Here is a 26,998-nt window from a genome sequence, read left to right as displayed (position 1 = left end):
TATTTGGAGCTGTGGTACTATGTGGCAACCATAAATTGACAACAGAAAAAATTGTAGAAGCCAACACAGAACTCTGACATCAATGAGCCACTAAACTAACTCTAGAACAGCCTACTTCTGGAGTTCTTGTAAGTGAGAAAAATAAACTCACTTTTAATCACATATTCTGTTACTTACAGCCAAAGTAGTCTGATGCAGATATCACCAAGAACAGTGTTCCCAATTCATACACATAATCCTTTGTGGTCATGTTTCTATACTGTGATCTTGTCTCCTGGCCAGAGCTGACCCACTGACATGTGACCCAAGTTTAGGTTGATCCAATTCTCTCTCCTGGGAATTTAGAAGTGGAAATAACTGATGCCAGTTAGTCTCTGATGGGCACTTATACCAGGACTCAATATAAAGCTGGAGCAGGGGATGATAAGCAGAGATTCTGCTTAGTGAGAAAAATGATACAGATGAGCAGAGAGAATAAGAGTAGGAAACAATAAAGCCCCTTAAAGATGGAGAAAGCAAACTCAGACCCTGAAAAGCCTTCTGTTTTCTGGTCCCAAGCCCTCCTGATCCCCAGTTATAACTCTGCCTTTTATGGCTTAAGTGATCTGGCAGGCCTCCAGAATTAAACTTCACTTTCATAAAAATCCAAACACAAAAAAATACAAAACTAACACATTAAAATACTTTTTCATGCCACAATAGATTCAAATTCAGCTAACTCACACTGCATTCTTACTCAATTACGCCAAGCACACTGCTAGGCAATTTTTACATTCTACATTCACGGCCTTACTTACTTAACGCTTATAACAGTCCTTTAGGATATAAAATACCACCCCATTTCATAGATGAGGACAGTGAAGTGAAGACACACACGAGTGGTTAAAGGACATTGACCTCTGTCAGTCGATGATTCCAAATCCCCCTTCTCACCAGTCCCATGATACCCCAAATATCAGACACTCAATAAATAGCTACTAAAAAAAAGCTCAACTGTTCCATTTTAATCCATAATTCTAGGTTTTAATGTTTAACGTTTAAGATACTGACCTGTTGCACGTTGGACTTCAGTTGAAATTTCACTGGGACTAGGGATTCCCAGGGAAGTCTCTGCCTTCTCAAGGACATTTGAAATACCTTGTCCTAATGAGAAAAATGATATTTTTATATTTGAATATTATTTGCTATTAGTCACCAAAACTGAAGAAACAAACCAAAAATCAAACCTGCAGATTTTTAAAATCATTATGGCCACAACACGTTATTTTGACCATACATAGCTAATCTTTGGGAGTGTATCCTTATGAAAAGAAAAAAACAAACTGATTCATTATCACCAAAAAATAATTTTATATTAACAATTCCTAGACGTCAACCTTCTAATGAGGAAATGCTGCAAACCCCAGCGGCAGTATAAGTTACTAATGCATCCTCAAACTATAGAGCCTTTGAGTAAACATGGAAGAGGAATTATGAACAAAGCCATTTTTAACACAGATCTGTAGCAAAATACACACAAAAATTAATAAAATGACTGATGACCTTACCTACTGTAGCTACTGTAGCTGAGGCTGAGGAGAGTAAGGACTTGCCCCAGCTGCCCCAATAGCCCCATCCAGTCTGAGGTACATCTTTAGAAACTGTCTCCTATTTTTCCCAGTAGGCAGAAAAACAAAAGGCAAAGAAAAATGGAAAAATTAGAGGAAAATAAGTGTATAATAAGGTATCTAATTGTGAGCAAAAAGTATGGGTAACAAATACATATTATTTGGCTAAAGAAATGTATTGCTCGACTGATAGATGTATGTTACCTGCATGTAAGCACCACACAGCAAAGGCAACTACTTATAAAGGCATTTACAGAACTGAGAAAATTGTGTTTTATGGTTGTAAAAGGAAAGAAAAAAGTACAATCCTAAATTGGTATTGATTCTAAATTCCTTTTAACCCTAACATTTTTTAATCTCAATCTTTTAATAGATACTCTACTTTGCCTGCAGCCTGTGATGCCTGAACAGGGAGAACTTCTGAAGTCTCAAGGTCACTGGAAGGTTTGGACTCTGGTCTTTTCCGAGTGGAAGCTACAGGTTCTGATTTACTCTCTGGATTGGCACGTTGGTCAACAGACTCAGAAGTCTTGGCTGGCTCACAGTTCCCATCTTCAAGGATGGAGCTTGCTTCAGTTAACACTGGAGACTCAATATCATCCTCATCTGACATGATTATATCATCACCTGGTAAAATAAAAGCCCAAGAAAAAATTTAATTATATAGGCTTTTTTGGTACAAGTTATTTGTTTAAATGTTTTACTCCAAAATTACAGATTCACATGCAGGTGTAAGAAATAATACAGAGAGATCCTATATACCCTCATCCAGTTTTCCCCAATGGGAACAATTTGTATAATTGTAGTTTAATATCACAACTAGGAAATTGATAGATACAATCTATCAACCTTATTTAGATTTCACCAATTTTACACGCACTCATGTGTATTTAGTTCTATGAAACTTTATCACATGTATAGATTCACGTGACCATCACCACACTCAGGATACAGAACAGCTCGATCACAAGGATCCTTCGTGTTATTCTTTTAGCCACGTCCCACCCTCCTTCCATCCCACAGCAACCACTGATCTGTTGTCCATCTCTGTAATTTTGTCATTTCAAGATGCTATATAGGGCCGGCCCGGTGGCGTAGTGGTTAAGTTCGGCACACTCTGCTTCAGCAGCACAGGGTTCACAGGTTCAGATCCCGGGCGCGGACCTACTCTGCTCATCAAGCCATGCTGTGGTGGCGACCCACATACAAGAAAAAGGAAGAATGGCATTGATGTTAGCTCAGGGCCACTCTTCCTCAAGCAAAAAGAGGAAGATGGGCAACAGATGTTAGCTCAGGGCCTATCTTCCTCAGCCTCTCCCCACCACAAAAAAATGTGCCCATCAAGATGTTATACAAATGGAATCATACAGTATATAACCTTTCGAGATCAACTTTTTTTACTCAGCATAAGTCCCTCGAAATCCATCCAAGTTGTGTACATCAGTAGTTTCTTCCTTTTATTGCTGAGTAGTATTTCTTAGTATGGATGTATCTCAGTTTGCTTAACCATTTACCTGTTGAAGGATATTTGGGCTGTTTCCAGTTTGGGGCTATTATGAATAAAATGGCTATGAACATTCATGTACAGTTTGTATGTATCTTTTGCTCATTTCCTAATTGGATTGCTTTTTTTTTTTTACTGTTGGTTTTTTTTTTTTTTAAAGATTTTATTTATTTATTTTTTTCCCCCCAAAGCCCCAGTAGATAGTTGTATGTCACAGCTGCACATCCTTCTAGTTGCTGTATGTGGGACGCGGCCTCAGCATAGCCGGAGAAGTGGCGTGTCGGTGCGCGCCCGGCATCCGAACCCGGGCCGCCAGCAGCAGAGCGCGAGCACTTAACCGCTAAGCCACGGGGCCGGCCCTGCTGTTGGGTTTTGAGAGCTCTTTATATATTCTAGATTCAAGTCCTTTGTCAGATATGTGGTTTGCAAATGTTTTATCCTAGTCTGCAGCTTATCTTTTCACTCTCTTCACAGAGTCTTTCACAGAGCAAAAGTTTTTAATTTCAATGACGTCCAATTTATCAATCTTTCCTTTTATTGTCATTAAAAAATTTTAGTCATTAATCATTCCTACCTCAATTTCTCAGAAGATTATGAAATTTAAGCCATCAGATAGGATTTACATCAGACCAGCTTTTGAATAGCAGTGTTAACCAATTTAATTCCTTTCAGCAGTACAGCTCCTTGGCAATTAAAGCCCAGACACTATTGGTCTCTTTACAAAAAGCAGATGCTAGTTTCCAGGAGAATCAAATATTACCAGAGGAGAAATAAACATATCTGACACATACATACATATACACACACCAAGACTCTAGGTATGTCTAAACATGTATTTTGTATTGATATGTACTAAATGCAGAATCAGACCCAATCCACGCCATCCAAACATGTCTAATGTACTAGGAAAGAGAGACATATTAACAACTAAGGCAGCTTGGAAGCAGCACTATAATTGAGGTATCCACAAAATGCTAAAAGAACAGAGATGAAGGAGAAGTCTGCTAGAATAAAGGAATAAGATTCATGCACAAAATATCTGAAATAAGCACAGAATAGTGGCCACAAACTGGGAATTTGAGGGGCAAATCCAGACTACAGATGTTTTTATTTGGCCTGCACAGTGTTTAAACTTTTTTTTATATTAATTGCTAACATTTAAAGATCAGACTTCGTATACAAATACAGTAGAGATTTCCAACTTCCCTTGTAAAACTGAAAGACCTCGCAACACCAGGCCCACATTCCACTTGGTAATAACTAGCTCGCGCCAAATAGTTGCTGGGCCTTTTTAGGCAGGGTAGTGCTCTCTAGTTCCCCACAATTCCACCCAAATCCACTTGACTCATTTATGTTACCTGATTAGCCCCTGTAGGCATCTGAGCTTGCAAGACCTGCCTTAAAGGGCACTTAGGATTTTGACAGATGAAGATGCCAACAAGAGAATTCAAGGGTGTGGAAACAACACATGGGAAAGCTCAAAGGCCTGAAGTGTGACAGTATGAAATATGGACAGATACCAGAAGTAGTTAATACGGCAGGGAGTAGAATGGTGGGGAGGTATAAAGCTGGAAAGGTAGATCTATACAACATCATGGAGCTTAGATCATATGGGTATAAGATATACATACATTTTATATTCCCAAAACACATAGAAAAAAAATCCAAATAAAACTACCCATAGACATACAAACCAACTCTGAAATACTCATTCATTCATTCACTTGCAAACATCTGAGCACCAACTATGTACCAAGCTCTGGACATTAAGAATTAATCTAAGGGCCGGCCCCGTGGCTTGGTGGTTAAGTGAGCGCGCTCCACTGCTGGCGACCCGGGTTCGGATCCCGGGCTCGCACCGACGCGCTGCTTCTCTGGCCATGCTGAGGCTGCGTCCCACATACAGCAACTAGAAGGATGTGCAGCTATGACACACAACTATCTACTGGGGCTTTGGGGGAAAAAAATAAATAAATAAAATCTTTAAAAAAAAAAAAGAATTAATCTAAGACACAATTTCTGCCCCACTTACTTCAAGCGCCTTATAGGAAAGACTACACAGTTCTTACACGAAGTTCAATCAATGTTTTGTGTAGCTGAATAGATATGTACTTTTTTGCACTATCATTTCACTCTCTTTATGCTCTCTCCAAGTCATAATACACAATAATAAAATAATACTTTATATATAGCATAATATATATAGAATATATAATACACATATTACATAAATAACTCACATAATTTTATAAAAGACTGGAAGAACATACTCCAACATATTAAATATTGGTTATCTCTATTTTTTCATTCGTGCAACGATGATTTAATGAGCATCTAGAATGTGCTAGACATTTGAGCTAGGTGAGAAGAGACTTCTTTGTGGTGGTAGCTGTTTATATTATCATTGCCATCATTATCATTACTTTCATTATTAGAATGGCTGTACCATTCCCACTCTCAATGAATTAATAATATAGCAGGAAAGGCAAAAAAAGGGGGGGGAATAAATATCAGAGACCTGGAATTGCACTGTTTCACATCTTTGTTAATTTTGCCAAGTATTCTGTAGTCAGTGTGTGTTATTTTCAAAATTGGAGGAGAAAGACTCCAAAAACTAGAACATTACAAGTAAAACTAAATGGCAGAGTCATATGTTTAAAATAAAAATGTACACACACACACATACATATATACTTTCACCCATTTTCTTTGGGAACTTCCAGTCACAGTTACCAAAACGAAAGGCGGCTTAGCTTAGAAGCTAAGAGCACGGGCTCTGGAGTTAGACTGACTTTCTTCCAACTCTGTCCTACAGTAATTGTGAGGAAGTGTCCTCACCTGTGACACGGGGCTGGTAACGCCTACTTGACAGGGCGCCTATAGAGATTCAACGACACGATCTGTGTGAGGGGCTTGGAGCAGAGCCCGGCACATAACCTCTCCGGGGTAACAGCTGCTCTCAGCACTCGAGGTGTTGGGTGTTTGTGTCATAACGATCGTTATTAACACGGCTGTCTCTACACAAACAAGCATGCGCTCTCACTTCTTCCCACACACAGGAACAAGTCCCATACGGGCCTCGCGTAAACATGCGCTCCTAAACTCTCCCACGCAGACAACGACGAGAAGTCGTCACACAAACGTAGCGCTTCAATAACCAAAGAGCTTTCACAGCCTCCGCGTCCGGCCGTGCGCGTCGGCCGCCCAGCCCCAGGCCACCTCCTCCCCCTCCCCAGAGACCTGGGCTGCCGGGGCTGGCCCCGGGCCCCCGCACCCCGCTCCCTCCTCCCGGGAAGTCCAGCACGCAACCGGCCGCCACTCTCACCGCCGCCGACGAGCCGCTCTTACCGCCCCGGAAGCACTCCTTCAGTGAGGAGGCGGCCTCGCCTGCCCGAGAGCACTTCCGGGTCAAGTCGCGGCTCCGGCAGGAAGGAGGCCGGTGTGGGTGCGGTGAGTGCGGGTCGAACCGTGTCTTTGCGAGGGAGGTTCACGGGGTGCTGAGGCGTGGTTTCGAGTCGGTGGGTCAGGGTCTGACGTGAAGGAGGCTAGGATGTCCGCGGTCCTTTTGCAGGCCTGGCCTGAGCTGCGGGAGTTCGGACATGGTACATTTACTGAGCGCCAACTACCTGCCGGGCACAACCCTGTGCGCCTGGGACACAGCGGTTTACAAGACGACTGTAGCCCTGCTCTCAAGTAGTTGACATTCTAGTGAGCGAGGCCGACATAAACAAGTCAACAAACACCATTACCTAAGATGGTAGTGAGTGCTTTAAAAAAAATTAAAGAGGATAACGTGACAGAACGAAGAGGGAGAGTAAGCCTTATGAAGGTCTGGAGAATTGCATTCGAGGCAGAAGGAATAGCAAGTGCAAAGGCCTTATAGTGGGAACAAGCTTAGCAAGGTGAAGGAAAAGAAAAAAGGACGCTGTGGCTGCAGCAAAAAAGAGGAAGATGAGGCCAGAGACCTAAACAGGCCAGATCTTGTAGGGTCTGTGAGCCAGGACAAGGAGTTTGACTTTTATCTGGAAAGCAGTGGAAAACGATTGAAAGTTTCTATGCAGAAGAGTGACATGCTCTGATTTATGACGTTAAGATAACTGCTGACCCCTTATCAGAAAGATGCATCTCTTCAGTTGCCCTTGAGCAGTGGGAGCACATGAAACCCAGACTGACAGCCAGAAAGGCATTGGAGACACGCTCATTGTACAGATGTGAAAAGTGAAGTCCCAGAGAGGTGTAAGAGCTTGGCCTTTTAAGAATCCAAGTATTCCAACTCCATTTAATGCCTTCAGAATTATCATCTTTAATGTCTACGTATAATGATTGTCACTTCCTAAAACCCTTCAGATAGTTTCCCTTGCATTTGATGGTGGTTCTCTAAATTTAGGGGCATCAGTGTCACCTGGGAGCTTCTTAAAAATGCCTATTCCAAAGAACTGTATAAGTGTAAAATAGGTAATTTCCTCTGATTTTCTGTTGTAATGGAAAGTGCATAGAATTTGGGGTTTAAGTATGGAATCTCGGTAAGCCACTTAACTGTGTCTTAATCTTATCCTTAAAATGCTGCTAATAATAAATATAGCAGCAATTCTCAAATTTTCGGGTCTTAGGATCCCTTTACACTTTTAAAACTTATTGAGAACGTCAAGGAGTTTTTGTTTGTGTGGGTTATATCTATCGATATTTACCACTTTAGATATCAAAACAGAACTTTCACAAAAGTTATTAATTTATTTTAAATGATAAACTCATTACATGTTAATATAAATAGCATTTCTATGAAGAATATTTTCGAAAACAAAAAATTATCAAGAAGACTGGCATTATTTTGCATTTTTACAAGTCACTTTAATATCTGGTGTAATAGAAGGCAGCTAGAGTCCCATATCTCCTTCTGCATTCATTCTCTGGTCATATCACTCATCATGTAGCCCCTGGAAAATTGCACCATATTGTGTGAGAATAAGAGTGAAAAAGGCAAGTAATGTCCTATTATTGTCAAAATCATTTTGAAAAGGCCTCAGGGATCCCCAGAGGACCCTGTACCACACTTTGAGAATTGCTGAATTACAATATTGTTATGACAATCGAAAGAAATGTGGGCTCGATTTGTAAGTTATTAAAACTATATGCACATTAAAAATGCAGATGCCCAGGCCTGGCCCTTAGAGAAATCAGTAAGCTTGAGTGGGGCCAAGAAATCTGCATCTTTAACAAGCGCTATAGATTAATTTGATCTTAGTGATCTAAAATTGCAGTTTGAGGAAACCAGTTATAGGTCAAATTCACTCTAGAGTGTTTTGCCCACTAAAATTTAAGAACTTATGTTTCCATATCTTCAAATATCTCCATTAACAGTTTCAAGAGCCTGAGACTCTGGAAAGTCAATAAGAAGTTTGTAGCAGGTACCTTGCTGGCTACCAAGTTGATGAGTTCTGAATTCAAAATGTTAAATCAGTTCTATGCAAAGGACTGTGAAAGTTTTTAGACTCTGTCATCTGTTAGCTTACAGTTTTTTGGATGGATAGATAACTGATAAAGAGGGAAACTGATAAGTCTTACAGTCGAGTACTCTCAGTGTGCTAGGGGCCTGACAGAGCAAAAGAAATTGATCCAAAATTAAGAGGGTAGAGATGAGATTTTAGGTGAGAAGGCTTCTTGAACAATGTAAAATTCGAGTTGGGTACTGTAGAGAGGGTGGAATTTCCACAGGAAGGTTTTGATGGGGCGGGGCAGGAAGTTTCAAACAAAAGGAACAACTAGAGCCAGAATTTAAAAGTGAAAAGTTACTTGGAGGGAATAGAGAGTAAAACAAGTGTAGTTAAGGCTTTGAGCCATGACAGGGGAGCTGGGAGGATTATAGGATTTAAGCAAAGAAAGGAATGATAATGATAATCAGCCTGTAGATGAGGAAACTAAGACCACTAGAGATCAGAGCTAATTAGTGACAGAGGTGTAACCAAAGACCAGACTTCTGAATCCATTCATTCCTCCAGCAAACAATTATTGTGCATACAGGCACTGCTAGGCTCCATCTAGCTACTTCTGTTCTGCCACCTGAGTCTATTCCTGGAGAATTATGAATGCCAGCCTAAAATTTGAAGCTTATCCTATAGGCAGTGAAAAATCACCAATAGATTTTAAAATCCCCTTGACTTTCTTGGGTTTGTGTTCAGGACCAATTCTGAGAGGAGCAGTGTTTGTGACGTCAAAGGGGTATAGTCAGAGTTAAGGAGACCCATTTAGAAATTAAAAGGATAGTGTAGTACCCAGGTAAGGCAACAGGACTGTATCCTAAGGCAGGGACAGTAGGACTTAATTGAAGAACATCTAGGAGGTGGAATAATAATAACAGCAGCATGTATTTATAATGTACCCTCTTTAGTTCATCTGATGCTCATGTAGGGGAGGAAGACTATTCCTCTACCCTCCAGGTCCTTCTGGCTGGTCTGACAATTAAATTGACATGAGATGGAATAACAGGAGAAAATCAAAGTTTAACAACATGTATACGTGAGAGAAACCCAGGAAAACTGAGCAACTCACCAGAGTGGCCAAAACCACCACCTCAAATACTATCTTCAGCTAAAGACAAAGGAGGATGATGGCGGTAGTGGTTTGGGTCTTCAAAGAGGAGGAAAGCAATTTACATGGAGATGGAAATGTAAATGTTTGTTAAACATGTGTTTGCTTGACCAGAAAGACACATTTTGGGGTGGCCGATTCTGATCCCCTACACTCACAACTACCCTATGAGGTCATTACTGTTAATAACCTTATTCAATAAATGTGAAAACTAAGGCCTCGAGAGCTCACAGTTTCATCTAGGGATAGGATCAGACACTCTAACTTGAGTCCATGCTTCTAACCACAGAGCCATGACCATCTTATACTTCGATCTTGGAAAACTGAAAGAATTGTATTGTGTGGCTATCCTCCAAGCTATGTATATGCTGGACAATTAAATCTCAGGGTGAGAGTGAGGAGTTCTGTTTTAGTTATACTGAGTTTGAAACATTGGGGGATTTTTCAGACTGTAGAGAAAAAAATGGTTAAGGAGATCATAAATCTAAGTTACCTCAGTGTCTTTGTCATTTGCATCCAGTAGCTTCAGCAAAGGCTTATGGCAAAAAGAATAAAAGTCACAGGTATGACAAATAATCTTGGTTTAAAGCAAAACTCCAATAAATACGGAAGTTGTTTCTCGGTGTGCCAGAAAATATGTTGAAGCTTGAGCTGAGTGCCCAAATGCAGTTATGAGGTGTGTGATGGCTCCAAGATACTATTGGGAGCATGAGGGCTATTTTAATTAGAAACTTTTCAGAGAATGGCCCTCAAACTGGTAATTTCTGTTTGAATATTACTAACCTTTTTATGTTTCAGATCCCTATAATAATGCTGAGTATTACAGGGATTAAGCAGAACAGCTTTATGTTTGTACTTTGCAAAGGATGGAAGAGTGCTAACAATCTGCTCTTCATTTGCTTTTTCTCCCCCGTGCCAATTCAGAATGCCACCTTGACCGTTTGTGTGCCAGGTTTGGAGGGACTTCTCTATTTTTCAAGTGTAACAGTGCAGGCAAAGAAGAGTGGATGAGCTGTAAATACACCTAGAAGACATTTGATTATGGAGAATGAAGCATTAATGTCCCAGTATACTTGGAGCGAAAACCAATACCATCTGGGTATTACTGTTTTTCCTCCCTTTGAGTTATTCCAGAACTATTTCTGCTAACAGCAGTTTCCTCAGCCAACTTAATATTGAGCCACGAGAACGGAAATCAGCCACATTACTTCCTTATTTACTTATGATAAGAATTGGAACAGAATAGAAATATTTCTTCTCTCAGAAGTTGGCAGGAACAGCAACAAGGCAATCTGTTAGGGATGACAGCTTAGCACTTTTCTTTTTTTCTTTCTTTCTTTTTTTTTCTTAATAATACAGCCAATATTCAGAATGGTTCTGTAGGGTAAAATCATCTACATTTCTGACTGTTCATAATCCTAGGAAAGCTTACATTTTACTATACCTAAAAGATGAAAAAGGAGTTGGATTAAATTTGAGTATCATACTTTTCTGTTATTCTTGCTAATGCTGAAGAAAGATATTAAAAAATTCTACCAAGTAACTTTACCCACAAGCATAGCATAGCCCTTTTGAACTGTTAACAGAAAGGTGGCACTTTGGTTTTCCTTTTTGGGCTCTTTCTTCTTGGCCTCCAAATGTCAGCTGCTGCATTGTGGCTAGCAGGTGTGATATTATTATGAGAAGTCTCAAACTTACAAGTAAATTTTTTTTGTTGTTAGTGCCGTCGAGTCAGTTACAACTCCTAGTGACCCTGTGTACACCAGAGCGGAACCCTGCCTGGTCTTTTTGCGCCATCCTCTCATCTTCCAGCACTGTATCAGACAATGCTCCACTGCTACATAGGGTTTTCATGGCCAGTTTTTTCTGGAAGTGGCTCGCCGGGTTCTTCTTCCCAGTCTGTCTTAGTCTGGAAGCTCCACTGAAATCTGTCGACCGTGGGTGACCCTGCTGGTATTTGAAATACTAGTGGCATAGCTTTCAGCATAGAAGCAACACACAGCTGCCACAATATGACAGAGGGGTGGTGTGGTTCCCTGACTGGGAATTGAACCTGGGCCATGGTGGTGAAAGCGCCGAATCTTAATTACTAGACCAACAGGGCTGGCATTCCTTAAATTTATAAAGTCCTCCTTTCTCTTTTGCGTTCACAGCACAATTATACTTCTCTTCAGTACTTCTCACACTGTCTTGTATATAGTTAGCTGTTTTTGCTGGTCTTCCAGGCTAGTTTGTAAATGTCTGAGAGCCTGGGACAGTATTCTGATTCACCTGAGCATCTCTTGCAGTACCCAGCACTCCATCTTGTGCATGATGGGCCCTGATTTAGCTGAGCTATTTACAAATCATTAACTCCGGAATGAGTAGAATAGTCAGAGTCAATGTAGTTTTTGTTGCAAGTAGCAGAAACCAATTCATGCTGACTTAAGTAAAAGGAAATTTAGTATGAGGAGATAAGAGTATCCTGATCCCAAGAGTAATTTATTCCCTCATTCTCTTTTCTGCTTGTGTTGCCTTCTTGGACCCATACCTTTGCCAGTATTTTATCTCTCAACTGCTCAACAGCCTCTTATCTATAAATGGATGTGTCTCTTAGTAGCTTGGACTAGAAATCCTTTGTGTTTGGGATACCCATGGTATGACTATGAAGTGTCCAGGCTAAGCCTGCCTAATTGACTGGACATATAAGGATGTTATGGGACCTGTTGCTCTCCTCGCATAAAATTGGTGTACCAGGCTACTTCTGCCACCTTTGACCTAAGAGCAGTTTAAGGGTGTCCGTAGTATTTTTCTAGACACTGTCTTCTAGGTTTCTCTAAACTTCTGGTAGAGGCAAATGGCTGTGTCTGTACAGAACAGGAAGCACAAATCTTGGCCATGTGGGCAACTTGTCTGCCAACTCCAGTGTGTACGGAGGAGAGGAGTTGTGGATCCATGATGAGGATTGCTGGGAGCCACAGCCACAGTTCAATCACTTCTGCTGAACTTAATCTTTTTTCTCCTACCTACCTATTTCTCCATTTCCTTCTTTGTTTGCACATTCAGTCTTCATTTTTGTGGTTTTAATTCTGAATAAAATTGAATAAATATGTTTATTTCTTTAAAAATAAAAAGTCATATTGGAGCCAGGAAGTAGAATTCTGTCAGGAGCCAGAGCAGCTTGTGGGAGTCTCTCTTTCTCTTCCCCTGTGCTCCTCCTACTCCTCCTCCCCATCCCCTCTCTCCTCTGTTACTGCTCTCCCGTTCCCTTCTCCCTCCCTGTTGTCCTTTCTTTCTGCTTCTCTCTATATGTGGCCCAAACCTGACTGCCTCAGCCCCTATATGCCTTCTCTTCCTCAAATGGCCCTAACCCACAGTGTCTCAATTCCAAATACCAAGAACAAAGCTTCTGATTAGTTCAACCAATGGGTTGACTTCCTCCTGGGCCTGAGAAGATAGAGGCAGGGCTCAAAAAAGGGAAACATAAGCTAAGCTAGATAGATCACAACAAAGGTTCTTTACCACAAACTCAGGATACACAGAAACAATTCATCATATTGGGGTTGGGCTCCAGGGTCAGTTTACAATGCCTATTTGGTCCATGTTATTGCAAAATATTTATTTGCAATGAGAAAAAGAAAAATGTGAAATTTAAAGATTGAAGTTACGTAATGGTGTTTCCCCTCCCCCCTCCAAGATTTTTAAATGGTTGCATAGTATTCTGAGTAAAAGAGTTTCATTTATCTTAAATATTGGTTTTACTATCAGGTGTAGATTTTAGCACAATATCTGAAAGAACAGGCAACAATAATAATAAATAGAGCTTATTCAGTGATTCCTATTGGCAGACTCTGTTTTATATACACTGTCTTATTCAGACCTTATAATAGTCCTATGAGAATAGGTATATTATTTTCCCTGTTTTAAAGATGAGAGGACTGAGGCACAGAGAGATTAAGTCAGTTATAAAAGTTGCAAGGCTGGTTAGAGTCAGAGTCAGGATTCGAATCTAGGAAATCCAGTTCCAGAGTCTGTACTCTGAACCTCTCTGCTACCTTGCCTTTATCAGAGGCCTGTAATTATACTGTTTCAGGGTAATCTAAATCCAGAATGGAAGGTTAGTGATAGTTCTCTCTTACTGGAGTGTTCAGTCTGCAGCACCATTAGGGCTGTTGTAGAGGAAATGAGAAAGTATATTAGTGGTCTCTAGATGCCAGTCCATGGACCCTCTGACTCTGAATCACCCAGGGAGATAATTGAAAACCATAAATTCCAAGATCCAAACCCAGAGCTTCTTATTCATAGGTCTGGGATGGGACCTAGGAATCTGTATTTTTAACAAGCTTTCTAGATGATTCTGACATTCAACCTGGTTTGGAAACTCTGGGCTTGGTAGTCTTTTATTCCTTCTAGGACAAGATGGTAAATGAAGAGTTTAGGGGTTGGGGGTTGGTTCAAGGAATGCCTTTATGCCTTATGCCTCTAAGGTCTTTTGAGATTATTAGCATTGGCTCTCTTTGTCTCAGAATGTAATAAGTGCTAGTAAATGCATGTTGGCTTGAATAATTATGATTCCTGTTGCATAATATTCTTCAATTTCAAAGATCCATCACATATGCTATCAAATTTAAACTAATCTCCATCGGTAAATATGTATTGAGCATGTGCTAGTTATGAAGTATAGCAATAAAAAATATAATCCCTGCGCTTAAGGGGCTTGTAGGTGAGATAGGGTAGACTGCCTTGCAGTACGGAGCAGCATATACCAGAGCCAGGTGAGTAGGGTAATGGTGAGGGCTACAGGGGGTTAGGGAATAGCCAGCCTGCATCCAGGTATACTCTGGATCCATGTGGGAGGAATAGCGAGGCCTAGAGAGGAGGCTCAGGGATGCTGCATGAAGAAGGGATTCCACACAGCAGTAACACTGCCAGGACACTGCTTGCCCCACAGCCCTCTCATGTGGAGGCTCTTCATTCCCCCAAAGCTCTTGCATCTCAGAGCAAGGAGAGTGAGTCCATCTTTTCTTTTTTTTTTTTTTATAATTTTTATTTATTTATTTTTTTTCCCCAAAGCCCCAGTAGATAGTTGTATGTCATAGCTGCACATCCTTCTAATTGCTGTATGTGGGACGCGGCCTCAGCATGGCCGGAGAAGCGGTGCGTCAGTGCGCGCCCGGGATCCGAACCTGGGCCACCAGCGGCGGAGCGCGCGCACCTAACCACTAAGCCACCAGGCCGGCCCGAGTCCATCTTTTCTATTTCCAGTATCTTCTACCCTAGCTGCCTTGATCCTAGGGAGACATCACCATCCCCGCAGGTGATCTACCCTTCTCTTGAGCCTCTCAGTTCTTTGACCTCTTCATCTTAAACAAGTATCTACTTCACTCACGTCTGCCTCCCACTCCAATTCCCAAAGTCCACCTCCAATTTTGCTGTTGGCCCAGACTGCTCCCCTCTGGAATCAGAAATGGGACCCAGCACTCTCTGGCCACCACTTCTCATTACCACAACTTGTAGCTCTTTTTCCTGAACACCTTCTAACCAATGATCCCTTGCTTTTTCCCTGTCTCCCGTCCCTTTACCTAGAACTCTTCTCTCCCATTCTCAATTCCTGTTTATCCCTCAGATCCTGTTGCGCACCTCACTATCTCAAGGAGGCTTTCTGTGACGAGGTTAGCTCCCCTTGTTGGGTGCTCCTGTAGCGTCTGTACTTTCCCTTGGGTAGCATTTAGCATATTTTGCGTTTATTTAATTAGCATCTATGTCTTCTGCCAGATGGAACTCCATGAAGGCAGAGAGTGTAGTACAGTAAGTAGGCACATAGTAGGTGCTCAATAGATACTGTTAAATAGATGAAAATGTATGCCTCTAGTCTAAAACATTGGTTTTAAACTCAGTGATGGGAAGAGTGGAGAGGAAGGGGTGGTCAGGATAAGAAGTGAGGTGGTATTAGAATAAAGTGGAGTTGTGGGTGGTTTGTTTGTTTTGTTTATTTTTGTTTTCCCTACACAGCAGGCCTCCAGCTCAGAGCGTTTAGCAAATGGCAGTATCTCTGGAAGTTAATAACACTGCTTTGTTTTCATTGTGTTTATTTGTGCAGTTACAGTTGGCCCTCCGTATCCATGGATGCAGAACCTGCAGATACAGAGGGCCGAGTAAGGGACTTGAACATCCACAGATTTTGGTATCCGCAGGAGGTCCTGGAACCAATCGCCTGCGAGTACCGAGGGACAACTGTACTTTTATCCACAGATGTGATTCAGACTTTCCTTTTAAAGTAAATGCATGAAAGTAAAGTAATGAGTTCATTTAAAGAAAAAGCATAAATAATAATTTGGTACACAGATATAGCAAAAAAACAAATCATGACAGTACAAGAAACGAATGAAATTTGGAAAATGCTGACTTGGATGAAGCCACAGGAGCTCTTTATTGAAGTCCTAGGGAAATCCTGGAGCCCTTTTTCAGCACACGCATTTCCTATCACCACTGAGAACCACTAGTCTAGAGTAAAGGACAAAAATCATGTTTGCCAATTGTTGTGTATCTTACAGTGAAAAAGAACTTGGGAGCTCACACGTGTCAAGCCCCTAGCACAGTGCCTAGCTTATGGCAGTCATTTAATAAATGTTATTTCCATTGTTTCAACTCACCACTCCCTCCTAATAAAGGGAGACCCAGATTTTCCTACTAACTTATACTATAATCTAAAGGAGCAAGTCACTGTGAAGTGAATGGGTTAGATCAGATCATGTCTAAAATCCTCTCCAATGCCCAAGTTCTTTGTTTCCTTTATTATCATTTTAGTGGGACTTGGGAAGAAATAGAAATAAACACGTGTTCAATCTATTATGTATAGCACAGTCTGAAGTCCTTTGTTTTACTCTAAATAGTCCCTCTTTAAATTTGAAAGATAGAGAAAATTATCATTCAACCATTCTTTCAAGGGCTAATGAAAATTAAATGACATTTACAACTTATAATTTAGACTGTGAGAAGTTTAATGACAAAATACAATGATCCATTGCTTTTTATGGTTCTATGGTCAGGCAGCCTTCATGTAAGTATAAAGGGGAATAAATGTCATTTCCAGAACTAATTATTTGGGGCCCTCATAAGAAATAAAGCTAGACATTTCATCCCATCTTTTATAGAAGTAGAAGTTGAAAGTTTTCTTTTGAGAATCAGTGATTTAAAAGAGGAATCAGATTATCAGGAAGATGATCATAATCACGTAGACTCTTATACTGGGATATTATTTTGCTTTTTATTCATGATATTTTACTCTTCTTTTAAATTTGTCTGGCAGTCTTTCCCTGTAGTTTATGTTTCCATTTCTACCAACTGGACATTTAAGATGTCAATTCCTCCCTTAGCTAATTTTACAGACTTGGAGCTAGAAATTTGGTATTCTTACAAACTGTTAAATATACTGTATTTTGTCTCTTGATATTGAAGAACTTATTAAAAGAAAATTCTTTTGTGTGTGTGTGTGAGGAAGATCAGCCCTGAGCTAACATCCATGCCAATCCTCCTCTTTCTGCTGAGGAAGACTGGCCCTAGGCTAACATCTGTGCCCATCTTCCTCCACTTTATATGGGACGCCACCACAGCATGGCCTGACAAGCGGTGCTTCGGTGTGCGCCCAGGATCTGAACCCGGGCTGCCAGCAACAGAGCGCGCGCACTTAACCGCTGTGCAACGGGGCTGGCCCCTAAAAGAAAATTCTTTTGTCTGACAGTCTTGCCCAGGAGGGAGGTTCTTTAGCCTCAGAAATCAATAACTGTTTATGTATATGTAGTAGTGCAATTTTCTTTCTAATATTAAAAAAACTACTTCAATTGTCTCTGCATTGTTTATATCTAATGTGTCTGTGTACTTGAATTACTCAAATTTTGAGCTCCATGGTTATGATTATGATGTACCAGTTGATTTACATCATTGATATAACAACAGATGGTAGTGGTGCAGGTTGAAATAAAAGATCATTAAGCTAAATATTTTAGCCTTCATTGGCTCCCTGTTGCATAGAATTTGTCAGAGTGAAACAGAATCATAGCATTTCAGAACTAGAGGAGTCCTTAGAGATTGTCTCATCTAGTCCTTCATTTGACAGATGAGAAAACCAGCCCAGAGAGAATGCTATTTGCCAAAGTCGTACAGCTTGTTAGGAGCAAAGCTAGGATCAGAAGCTAGGACTGACATTGCCCAGGTCAGTGCTCTTTCTACCATCTGTGTGTGAGATCTTTAGGTGGTGGTCTTTCTGTTTCACTCCCTGATGTCTGCGCCAGTTATTCTAATCAATTTCACATCTGTTCATTTCTAGAACTTAGAGCTTCACCCCATTATGAGTCTTTGTTGGTTAAACTTTATATCTGGCTTTCTTTTAGGTTGGTCTCCACCCACATCTTTTAATCTTGAAGACTTCAAAATACACCTCGATCTACCACTTTTTTGGAAAACTCCAATACCAGGCAATAAATTACTCACTGTGCTCTTGTTATAGTATAGAAGCTTTTGAGTTCTCCAAATTAAATAAGATTTTCTCCCATTTTCCCATGAAGCCACATTGTTGTTTATTCACTTTAGTGGTGAGTATTATTGTGCCAGCTGCTTTTGTTTTGGAAGATGTAGGCTTCAGTCAAGTGGCCCCACTGGAAGCAAATCAGAGTTCTTTCAATGCATCATTTCCCTCAAGCTTTGAACTCACAGCAGGTTCCCACTCAGGTGATGATGTCATCATAGCCAAAGAGGGAACTAGTGTTTCGATCGAGTGTCTTCTCACTGTCGACCACTATGAAGATATCCATTGGTACAACTCAAAAGGAGAGAAACTGGATGACGAAGGCAGAGGTAAGTAACTATTCCAGGGTATAATTAATTGAGGTTGCTCATTTCTTGTTGCTTCTCTCTTGGTTTTATGGCATATTCAACAAGAAATCTCAAAGATGACATACCAGGGTGAATAGTTAAAACTTTTGAAAGGCTTGGAGTGTATACCCATCAGAAAAAGCAAAATAATTATAATTACTTAACCAGAAGAAGAAAAAAATAAAGAATAGTTATAAATTTAAAAGATGTTCATATGATGACAGTAAGCTATTTTCTCTCTTCTTGGTGAGCTGGGTTCTTTCCTCCTTGAAGGTAGACTACATCAGGGCTGCTGCATTCAGCTGTGCAGACTGTATACTGCACAACTCCAGGGGCACCCTTCACCTGGACTGTAATGTGAATAGTTATTGTGGTGGCCCTGCAAGAAAGGTTTTGGCTAGACTTAAGTAAATTTGTCATAAATAAAAAAATTTCTGCTTGGAAATGAGTTACTAAAAATGTTAGAGGAAATCCAGGATGTTTTTAAAAATGATTATAGATCTGTGCATAAAACTTGAAGTCCCTCTGAGTATTAGAAGAGCACTGAGGAGAAGCTCTTGTGAGCCCTTAGCTCAATTTTTTTTTCTATTCTATACCTCACTTTACTTGAAAACAGTTTCTCTTATATTTTTTGTCTCTCATTCTTAAAATTCACACAAACATAATAGCGACCAAGGTCTCCTTTTTGACATATTTTCATTTGATTTTACTGTTTATGGACCTGTGAACACATCTTAATCAGAATACTGTTTCCTTAGCTAATGTTCTGCTAGAAGGATCTTTTTGAAGACTGCTTGCGTTAAAGCACCTCAAAAAGAAATCGCCATGAAAAATCAATGGGATAAAGATTAAATTCTGGGGTCCTCACAAGCTACACTTTCAGAAAAGGCCCCTCTTATCTTTTTTGCTGGAGAGGTAGCCTAACCTCTTGGAATATAAAAGATATTTGGTTGTTCGTAATAGAATGGAAAACATAGAAAAGGAGACAGGTGATGTTTCCTTCTAAAGTATATGCTAAACATTTTAACCTTCTACAAACTGAGTAACTGGCCACCAAGGGATTGAAGAGTTTGAATTATTAGAAAGAACAGAATATTTTTAATCAGCTTCTTAAGAATATAGACGTTTTGAATCAGAATGTCTAGAGTGGTGCCCAGAATATATATTTTGAAATGATTTGGGGTTCCACATTTGGACCCACTGAACTAGATTCTTATCTCCTTTGAATTTGAATTATGTAATTGATGTGATCCTTACAGACTGACTATAAGCATAAACAAAGCTTAGGATAGGATAAGACCAGCCAAGTGGAATGGCAGTTTTATTTTCACATTTTGCCTTTACTTTGAAAACCACTAACATCTATCATTGATGCTTTCAGTTGCAGCTCTGGAAAATTGTATTAAATTTTATGAATCTCGAGTGAGAAGAGTTTAAAGAGCATGTCAGTCTAGTATAAGGTTCATAAATCTTGAGCTATTATCAGCAAGTGAGCTAGAAAGTTTAGATTGTGGTCATAGCACAGTGGTGGATGAATGGAGTCTATGTACTTCATCATACCTGGGATTCATAGGGTATCCTTTTCATAGCTCCAACTTCATAAAACAGAAGCTTGTGGAATAATGTCTGTATTCATAGCTACGTATTTTCTTCCTCTTTACATTAGTGAAGTGATGGTTCTTAAATATAACTGTAGAATTTAGATGAAGTTTGATGATAAAAATGAGCACAATCCAGAGTGCTTCCTAACTGATGTGCCACTAAAATAATCGAGAACCATAGAATCTCAGGGATGAAAGAGATCTTAAAGGTTAGGCATTCAGGTGGTGCTTAACAAGCAATCACCCAGCCTCCTCTGGGATACCACCTATAGTCATTGGAGCTCACCTCGACACCCCAGATTAGCCCATCCATTCCATCTTTGAATGGCTTTCATAGTTAAAGCACAGAGTACACTGAGAATTTACCACAAACATGAGAATTGTGCAGGCAGAGCCAGGTTATTAAAGGATACATCAAAGTGGTGGTCAGGATGCTTTGCTTTTCATACTCATATACTTTAGTATACATGTTACCCAAATGAAGATACCTTCATGGATGGAAGAGAGGCACATGTTCTAAGTTTAAAACAGAAGCCTAGGCATCTTAAGGGCAACTTTATTCTCTTTGCCAAGCTGACCTGTAAGACATATATTTTGGCTTGTGCTTCAGTTACTCTTGCCAGAAAATCAAGATATCATCAACAGACCTTTTCTAACAAAACAAATTAACATGTGCAAAGCATGCCAGATTAGCCAGTTAGTAATTGAACAAATGCATTAAACTGGTAGGGTTGGTTTTTTTAAAATAACTTTTGTCTCTTATTACCAAAAGTAAACAGTTAAATAAAAAGAAGAAAATAAAAATTACTCGTAACCCATTACCCCAGAAATAACCATTGTTTTATATTTCTGAGGCATATCCTTCTAGTATATAAAAAGGTGTAGGTAGAGATATATATATATATAAACATTTTTTTTAGTTAGTCATTTAGCATTATATAGACATACCTGTCTCCCTCAAAGCATTGTTCCATCTAGCAGTGAAATGTAACTATGATAATCATTAGTGTTAGGAAGGAAGATCTTGATTTTCTTTTTAAGTTCCAGGCTATTTAAATTCTAACTCTGGATGTAAAAGTCTGCCCTTCCTTACGTGACTTAAATAAATAGCAGAACCTAATAGATGAGTTAAGTACTCTCATGAAGAGGCAGAATATTGATAAGGCAGTTGGCATATTTAGTAAGAATAATCTTTATGCTATAATTTTTTATTTCTGTTGGGTTATCAGGTGGAAAATGGTTGGTTTCTGATAACTTCCTGAATATCACCAGCGTAGCCTTTGATGACCGTGGGCTCTATACATGTTTTGTCACCTCTCCAATTCGTGCCTCCTACTCTGTCACCCTGCGTGTTATCTTCACCTCGGGAGACATGAGTGTCTACTACATGATTGTTTGCCTGATTGCCTTTACTATCACTCTCATCTTAAATGTCACACGGCTGTGCATGATGAGCAGCCATCTTCGTAAGACTGAGAAGGCTATCAATGAATTCTTCAGAACTGAAGGGGCTGAGAAACTTCAGAAGGCCTTTGAAATTGCAAAACGCATCCCCATCATCACCTCGGCCAAGACTCTGGAGCTCGCCAAAGTTACACAATTTAAGACCATGGAATTTGCTCGTTATATTGAAGAACTGGCAAGAAGTGTCCCTCTTCCGCCCCTTATTCTAAACTGTCGGGCTTTTGTTGAGGAGATGTTTGAAGCTGTGCGAGTGGATGACCCTGATGACATGGGAGAAAGAATTAAAGAGAGACCTGCCTTGAATGCTCAAGGTGGCATCTATGTCATTAACCCAGAGATGGGTCGGAGTAATTCACCAGGAGGAGATTCAGATGATGGTTCTCTGAATGAACAAGGCCAGGAGATAGCAGTTCAAGTTTCTGTCCACCTTCAGTCAGAGACCAAAAGTATTGATACAGATTCTCAAGATAGCAGCCATTTCAGCCCGCCTGATGATACAGGATCAGCCGAATTGAACTCTAACTACAAAGATGGGGCATATGACAGCTGCCAGCTGTGAGCTATCCCAGTACCTACAAAAATAGCTCTCAGAACAGGAACCTGTTTCATGCAGGAAAATAACATTTCACCAAAAGATGACTGGGGTTTTCCCCTTGTTAATATTAAGCACATCGGAACGTGAATTATTGCCAAAAGCTTTGTAAAAATTCAGAGTTTTCCCTGATAGTTTTCAGTCATTTTCCTCAAGCTTGAGTAAATGATACATGTTAAGATTTAAAGGAGCCTGAGAGATAGACTCAATGGGGAAGGTACTGAAGTACTGCGCTAAGAGTTCCATGGCTTCTCTTCTTGCTCACGGTTCTTCCATTGGTTAGGGCTGACGCTTATGTTGGGGCCTCAGTTTTCCCACCAATAAGATGAGAGATTTGTATTACGTGATATCTAAAGTCATTTCTAGCCCTATAACTTCTTACCTGTCACCTTTAAACCACTCAGCACATCTCTAAATAAACCCTTCCTTAGACTTTTAGTCCCTTTTTATGGAAAGGACCAAGCTGAGACTTAGTCCTTGATTCAGGTTCCCACATCAATGCTATAGTGCATAGTGGTGTGAGTGTTTTTCAGATGGTTGGCCTTGTGGAGTGTGCAATTGTATGTGCTCGGTTCAATCTTCTCAGTGTAGCCCCTGTCTATATTATACAGATATCAGGGAGCTAACTGCTCATTAGTAAACTACTTTCCACGAGTAAATTAGTCCTTTTGGGGGATATATCATGTATTTTTAACTTACTGAGGCATCATTTAGTTCATAGAGCTAGCAGTGATTTCCCATCTGATCTCCAAAAGTGAGCAATTTTCTCCTAAGGAATAATGTCTTCAATGCTTTTAGAGTAAGAAACAATGTCAAATCATCTGTCTCTGGTAAATCATGGATTTTGACATTTCTATTAATAGAATTTCTCAGGATTTCCCTTTTTAAAAGTACTGGGCTTTACAAGAGGGTTCTGTGTTTGGGATCCCATTCCAGGGGGAAACCCAGAGCTGGATTCCTCTTTAGACCTCTGTCTACACCCTTGCCCTCCGCGGTCTTAAACATGGTGCTAAAGGTTGCATGCCTCCTTATCTGGTTTATTTTGTTTATATTTTATTGTTGTCGAGGTTTTTATTTTTGTGTACTTCAGATATAGAAATCTGAGATAGGGCTGCTTTTGTGTCATTTCTGAGAAGCATTAACCTGAAATAATATTAGATAATGGTATGTGGTGTGTTATTATGTTAAATATACAGATACAGATATATAGATATATATACACACACATACGAATGATGTAGACATAAAGAGGGAGAAAAATTATGGATGATGCCACCTGATTCAACTGTGTATAATAAACACTTAAGACAATATTTCTTACCTGGCTGAGATCTGATATAATGGAATTGTAAATACTCTTCAGAATAATTTCTTCAGCTACAGGATGCTTGGTGTCATATAATTTTAAGAACTTGGCAGTGGAGCTCCACTTGGTGCTTCACATTTCTTCATTTGGCTTCTGATTATTGAAGCATTACTTGAACTAGAGGTTCCTGACAGAAATGTTCAGAGGAGGTTTTATGGAGATTTTAATTTAAGGTTTCAAATGGAGGAAGGCAGGAAATTTCAGCGTGGCTGGATAGAACTCATGCCTTCCTTTGTCCAGGCTTATCAAAATAATACATCTGCTCTGGATAGCATGAATGAATCAATGTGCAGTTTTATCAGATGGCATTACAGATAAAGATCATAATGCTGCCTTTTCTGTCTCAGGCTGTTTCCATGGAAACCTCCAGAGCCAAACAAAAGCTACCCATCATTTAGCCAAAGCTTGCCTTGGCTCACGGACCTGTGTTTAAGAAAAACTGTTTTCATACGTTTGGCTATGAGAGCAAGGGCTCTTGGACATACCCTAGATTATAGGACACTTTTTCCCTTCCCAGAATGTTTCTCTTGAGAAATTAAAAGTTTTTTAAATGCCTTGTCCAAAGTCTGTCCCCTGAACATCCCTCATATCTTCGGATAGTACCTCCAACCCTGTCCCAGTATAGCAGGTTTGAGGTCATTTCTTAGAATGTAGCTTGTCACATTAAAGAGAATAGGTTTACCCCACGTGTTCTCATAATGGACATGAGTGTTTAGAACCTTAAAGTAGATGTATTTAATGATCAAAGTCCTGGGAAACAGGACTTTGGAAAAATATATGAAATACTGAAAAAAATCTGTAGGTTTATACAATACTATATAACAGGTATAGGCTACTCCAGTGTATCCTGGATAAATTATTTTAGAAACATAATGGTGACTTAATTTGGTGGCCAAAGTAACTAGATTACTTTGAATGTTCCAGGTTATGGTGCCATTGATAAGGAATTAAAGTAGGTCAAAATTTAACTGGAGTTGGTATTACTTTCTCAAGCTAACTTTCAAGGGGAAGAAAACTACACCTATTAATATTTTCTGTATCTAATCAAATAGCTTTCATATATAATTAATAGTCTCGTGTTATCTTTTTGTAAAATCCTTAACCTTTTGAATTTAAACTTCAGTCTAAAAGTCTTTTGATAATAACTGTGGTGTAATTATCCTTTTGTCTCACTGGAGTTTATAGTTAGTGAAAATGCCTTTACTCTACAAAATGTATTTGAAATAGTTCTGTCATCTCATTTACAAATTTTTTCTTATATTGTGATGTAATGAACCTTATTGTCTTTATAAAATGAAATGGTGGCTTTGTGAAATAAATTTACCAAAAATAGACATGTAAACATTTTTAAAGATTCCTTACCAACTGAAACAAGACAGGCATCTTTTGAGCTGATACCCCACTTGAGTTTATAGGCAGTTTGATAAGCCATCCCCAAAGTTGGATCTGTTATGATAGTTTAATTCTTGAGTCAGGCCCAGTGAGCATTTGTATTTCCTACCAACTACCTTGATATTAATATCTTGGGAGCTGCTGACCTGGAGTGGTTGTGAGAAGGCTCCTGGCTTCTTTGCCTCACTTAACATGTATTTTAAAGTCAAAGCACACTGCTTTCCCTTTGGTTCTCAAGCCTCAGTGAACCCCTTGGTGCAGTCTTCTCCACGCCCTGCATGTAATTTCACCCTAGATCAGACTTTGTCTCTTGTGTCCAAGAGCAGCATGGGAGCATGGCATGCTTGTTTTCCAGAGTCATAGGTGCTAGCCTTGTCTCCACACACCAGCAGTTGTAACACAAGTATATCATATTTCCTGAGTCACCAGTAAGAGAACACAATCTTTTCTCATCTAGGCCAGGAATGATGAAAATGCTTAGCCTTATACATAAACTCCTAGGTTCTCAACACATTTCATAAAAGTAAATGAGTATTATTTGGTATGTTAAGATAATGTTTAAATGTTCACCATTTTAATGAACACTTACATTATGATTTTGTCCTTTTGTTAAAAAAAGTTGTACTTGACTGTAACTTATTAAATGTTCAATGGAGTACATTTCATTTGTCTGAAATCTTCTGTAGAGTATATATTCATTTTTATGTGTGATGGAACTTGATGTAAATGATTTTAAACAGGAGTAAATTTGAATTCAACTTGGAGTCCACCATGGCTACCCATTTCAATTTTACAAATATTTACTAAGCATCTATGTCTTTGGTGCTATGAGCCATGCTGAGATGGGTGTCCTGCCTACAGTTGCCATGAGGATGCAGTTACCAAACCATCGTTGCTGGGCCCAAATGCAGCAATTTCCCACTTCTGAAGTAAAGCCTTCCTGGCAAAGGCAAGAGCTTGAGCAAAAGCCTAGAGATAAGAGGATTTAGCACGTGCTTTGGAGAACATATGAGTAGTGTGTGGTGTTCGTGATGAGATTTGGCAGGTGGGAGTGGTAGCTCCCGTAGAAGCAAATATCTGCAGTCCCATGGAGTGAAGGGTGATGGTGGAAAGCAGGCATGGAAAAGCACAGGATCTCAGGAGATAGGCAAAGGGAACAGGTAGAGGTACAACTCATTACTTAAATGCCACAGATTCCTTAGAATGAAAACCTAGCCCCTATCTCCCTATAGCAGAAGATCACAGGACTTGGAGTTCTAATTCTACCGCTAACCATGTAATACTGGGACTTGGCCTCTCTGAACTTCAGGAAAATGGAGTTGATAATAACCTCGCAAAATTAACGTGAGGATTAAATATAGCAACATAAAAGCAAACGCTGTGCCAACTGTAACATGCCATAACAGGTAAGGGGCTAGTAATCATGCAGCCAGGGTGTCAGCTTTGTTAGCAGGCATGTCCAGCTGATGACTGGTTGCATTTGTACTCAACTAAAGCTTCTTCCAGATCTCTCTGTTGCAGTCACATTTGGCTGCATGCCATTGTAGGGGAGGAGAAATTTTCCTCTACCTTCTAGGTTCTTCTGGCTGATCTAAGAATTAAATTGACATGAGACAATAACAGGAGAAAAACAAATAGTTTAATAACATGTATACATGGGAGAAACCCAGGAAAACTGAGTAAATTGCCAAAGTGGCCAAAGCCACCACTTTAAATACCACCTTCAGCTAAAGCCAAAAGAGGATGTTGAGGGTAGTGGTTTGGGACTTCAAAGGGTAGGAAGGCAATTCACACGGAGATGGAAATGCAAATGTTTAGTCAACAAATGTGTGCCATGCTATGCAGAGAACAGGACATGGAGAGGACTTTGATCAAAGGGACCTTGCTAGGTTCCTCCCTGTCTACCACACCTAGTTCATATTAGACTATAGTTATCTATGCTGATAACCTGTCCCTTCCTGGGACAGGCCTTCCATCTTACATTCTTTTAGGTATTTAGGGGGAAGGTCAAAGTTTCTTCCTGAGCCTTTCGTTCTT

General features: G+C 39.9%; 2 protein-coding genes across 4 annotated transcripts in view; one reads left to right on the top strand and one right to left on the bottom strand.

Annotated features, from left to right (window-relative positions):
- Positions 1-6,293, bottom strand: part of FAM114A2 (family with sequence similarity 114 member A2) — a 36,430-nt gene extending 30,137 nt beyond the window's left edge. The window contains exons 1-4 of the mRNA XM_004428617.3: positions 5,950-6,293; positions 1,990-2,234; positions 1,548-1,647; positions 1,051-1,143 (exon numbers count right to left, since the gene is read on the bottom strand). Of these exons, the coding sequence (XP_004428674.1) occupies positions 1,051-1,143; positions 1,548-1,647; positions 1,990-2,220 (424 nt within the window). The 5' untranslated portion in view covers positions 2,221-2,234; positions 5,950-6,293. The remainder of the gene's footprint in view (positions 1-1,050; positions 1,144-1,547; positions 1,648-1,989; positions 2,235-5,949) is intronic.
- Positions 6,294-6,497: 204 nt separating this feature from the next.
- On the top strand, positions 6,498-25,730 carry MFAP3 (microfibril associated protein 3). Of its 3 annotated transcripts, XM_087429520.1 has the most exons (4): positions 15,647-15,952; positions 17,792-17,887; positions 18,066-18,528; positions 21,377-25,730. In XM_087429520.1, exons 1-4 carry the CDS (start codon positions 15,716-15,718, stop codon positions 22,168-22,170), a joined length of 1,590 nt encoding a protein of 529 aa, XP_087285646.1. In that variant the 5' UTR covers positions 15,647-15,715; the 3' UTR covers positions 22,171-25,730. The 3 variants fall into 3 exon arrangements, with proteins under 3 accessions (XP_087285648.1, XP_087285646.1, XP_087285647.1); XM_087429522.1 differs by lacking the exons at positions 15,647-15,952; positions 17,792-17,887 and adding an exon at positions 6,498-6,561; XM_087429521.1 differs by lacking the exon at positions 15,647-15,952 and having other exon boundaries at positions 17,574-17,887.
- The last annotated feature ends 1,268 nt before the right edge of the window (positions 25,731-26,998 follow it).

The sequence above is a fragment of the Ceratotherium simum genome, chromosome 4 (genome assembly GCF_057802395.1).
Source record: "Ceratotherium simum simum isolate JZ-2026a chromosome 4, ASM5780239v1, whole genome shotgun sequence".
NCBI lineage: Eukaryota > Metazoa > Chordata > Mammalia > Perissodactyla > Rhinocerotidae > Ceratotherium > Ceratotherium simum.
The sequence above is the reverse complement of the archived record's forward strand: the minus strand, read 5'-3'. Positions and strand labels throughout refer to the sequence as shown.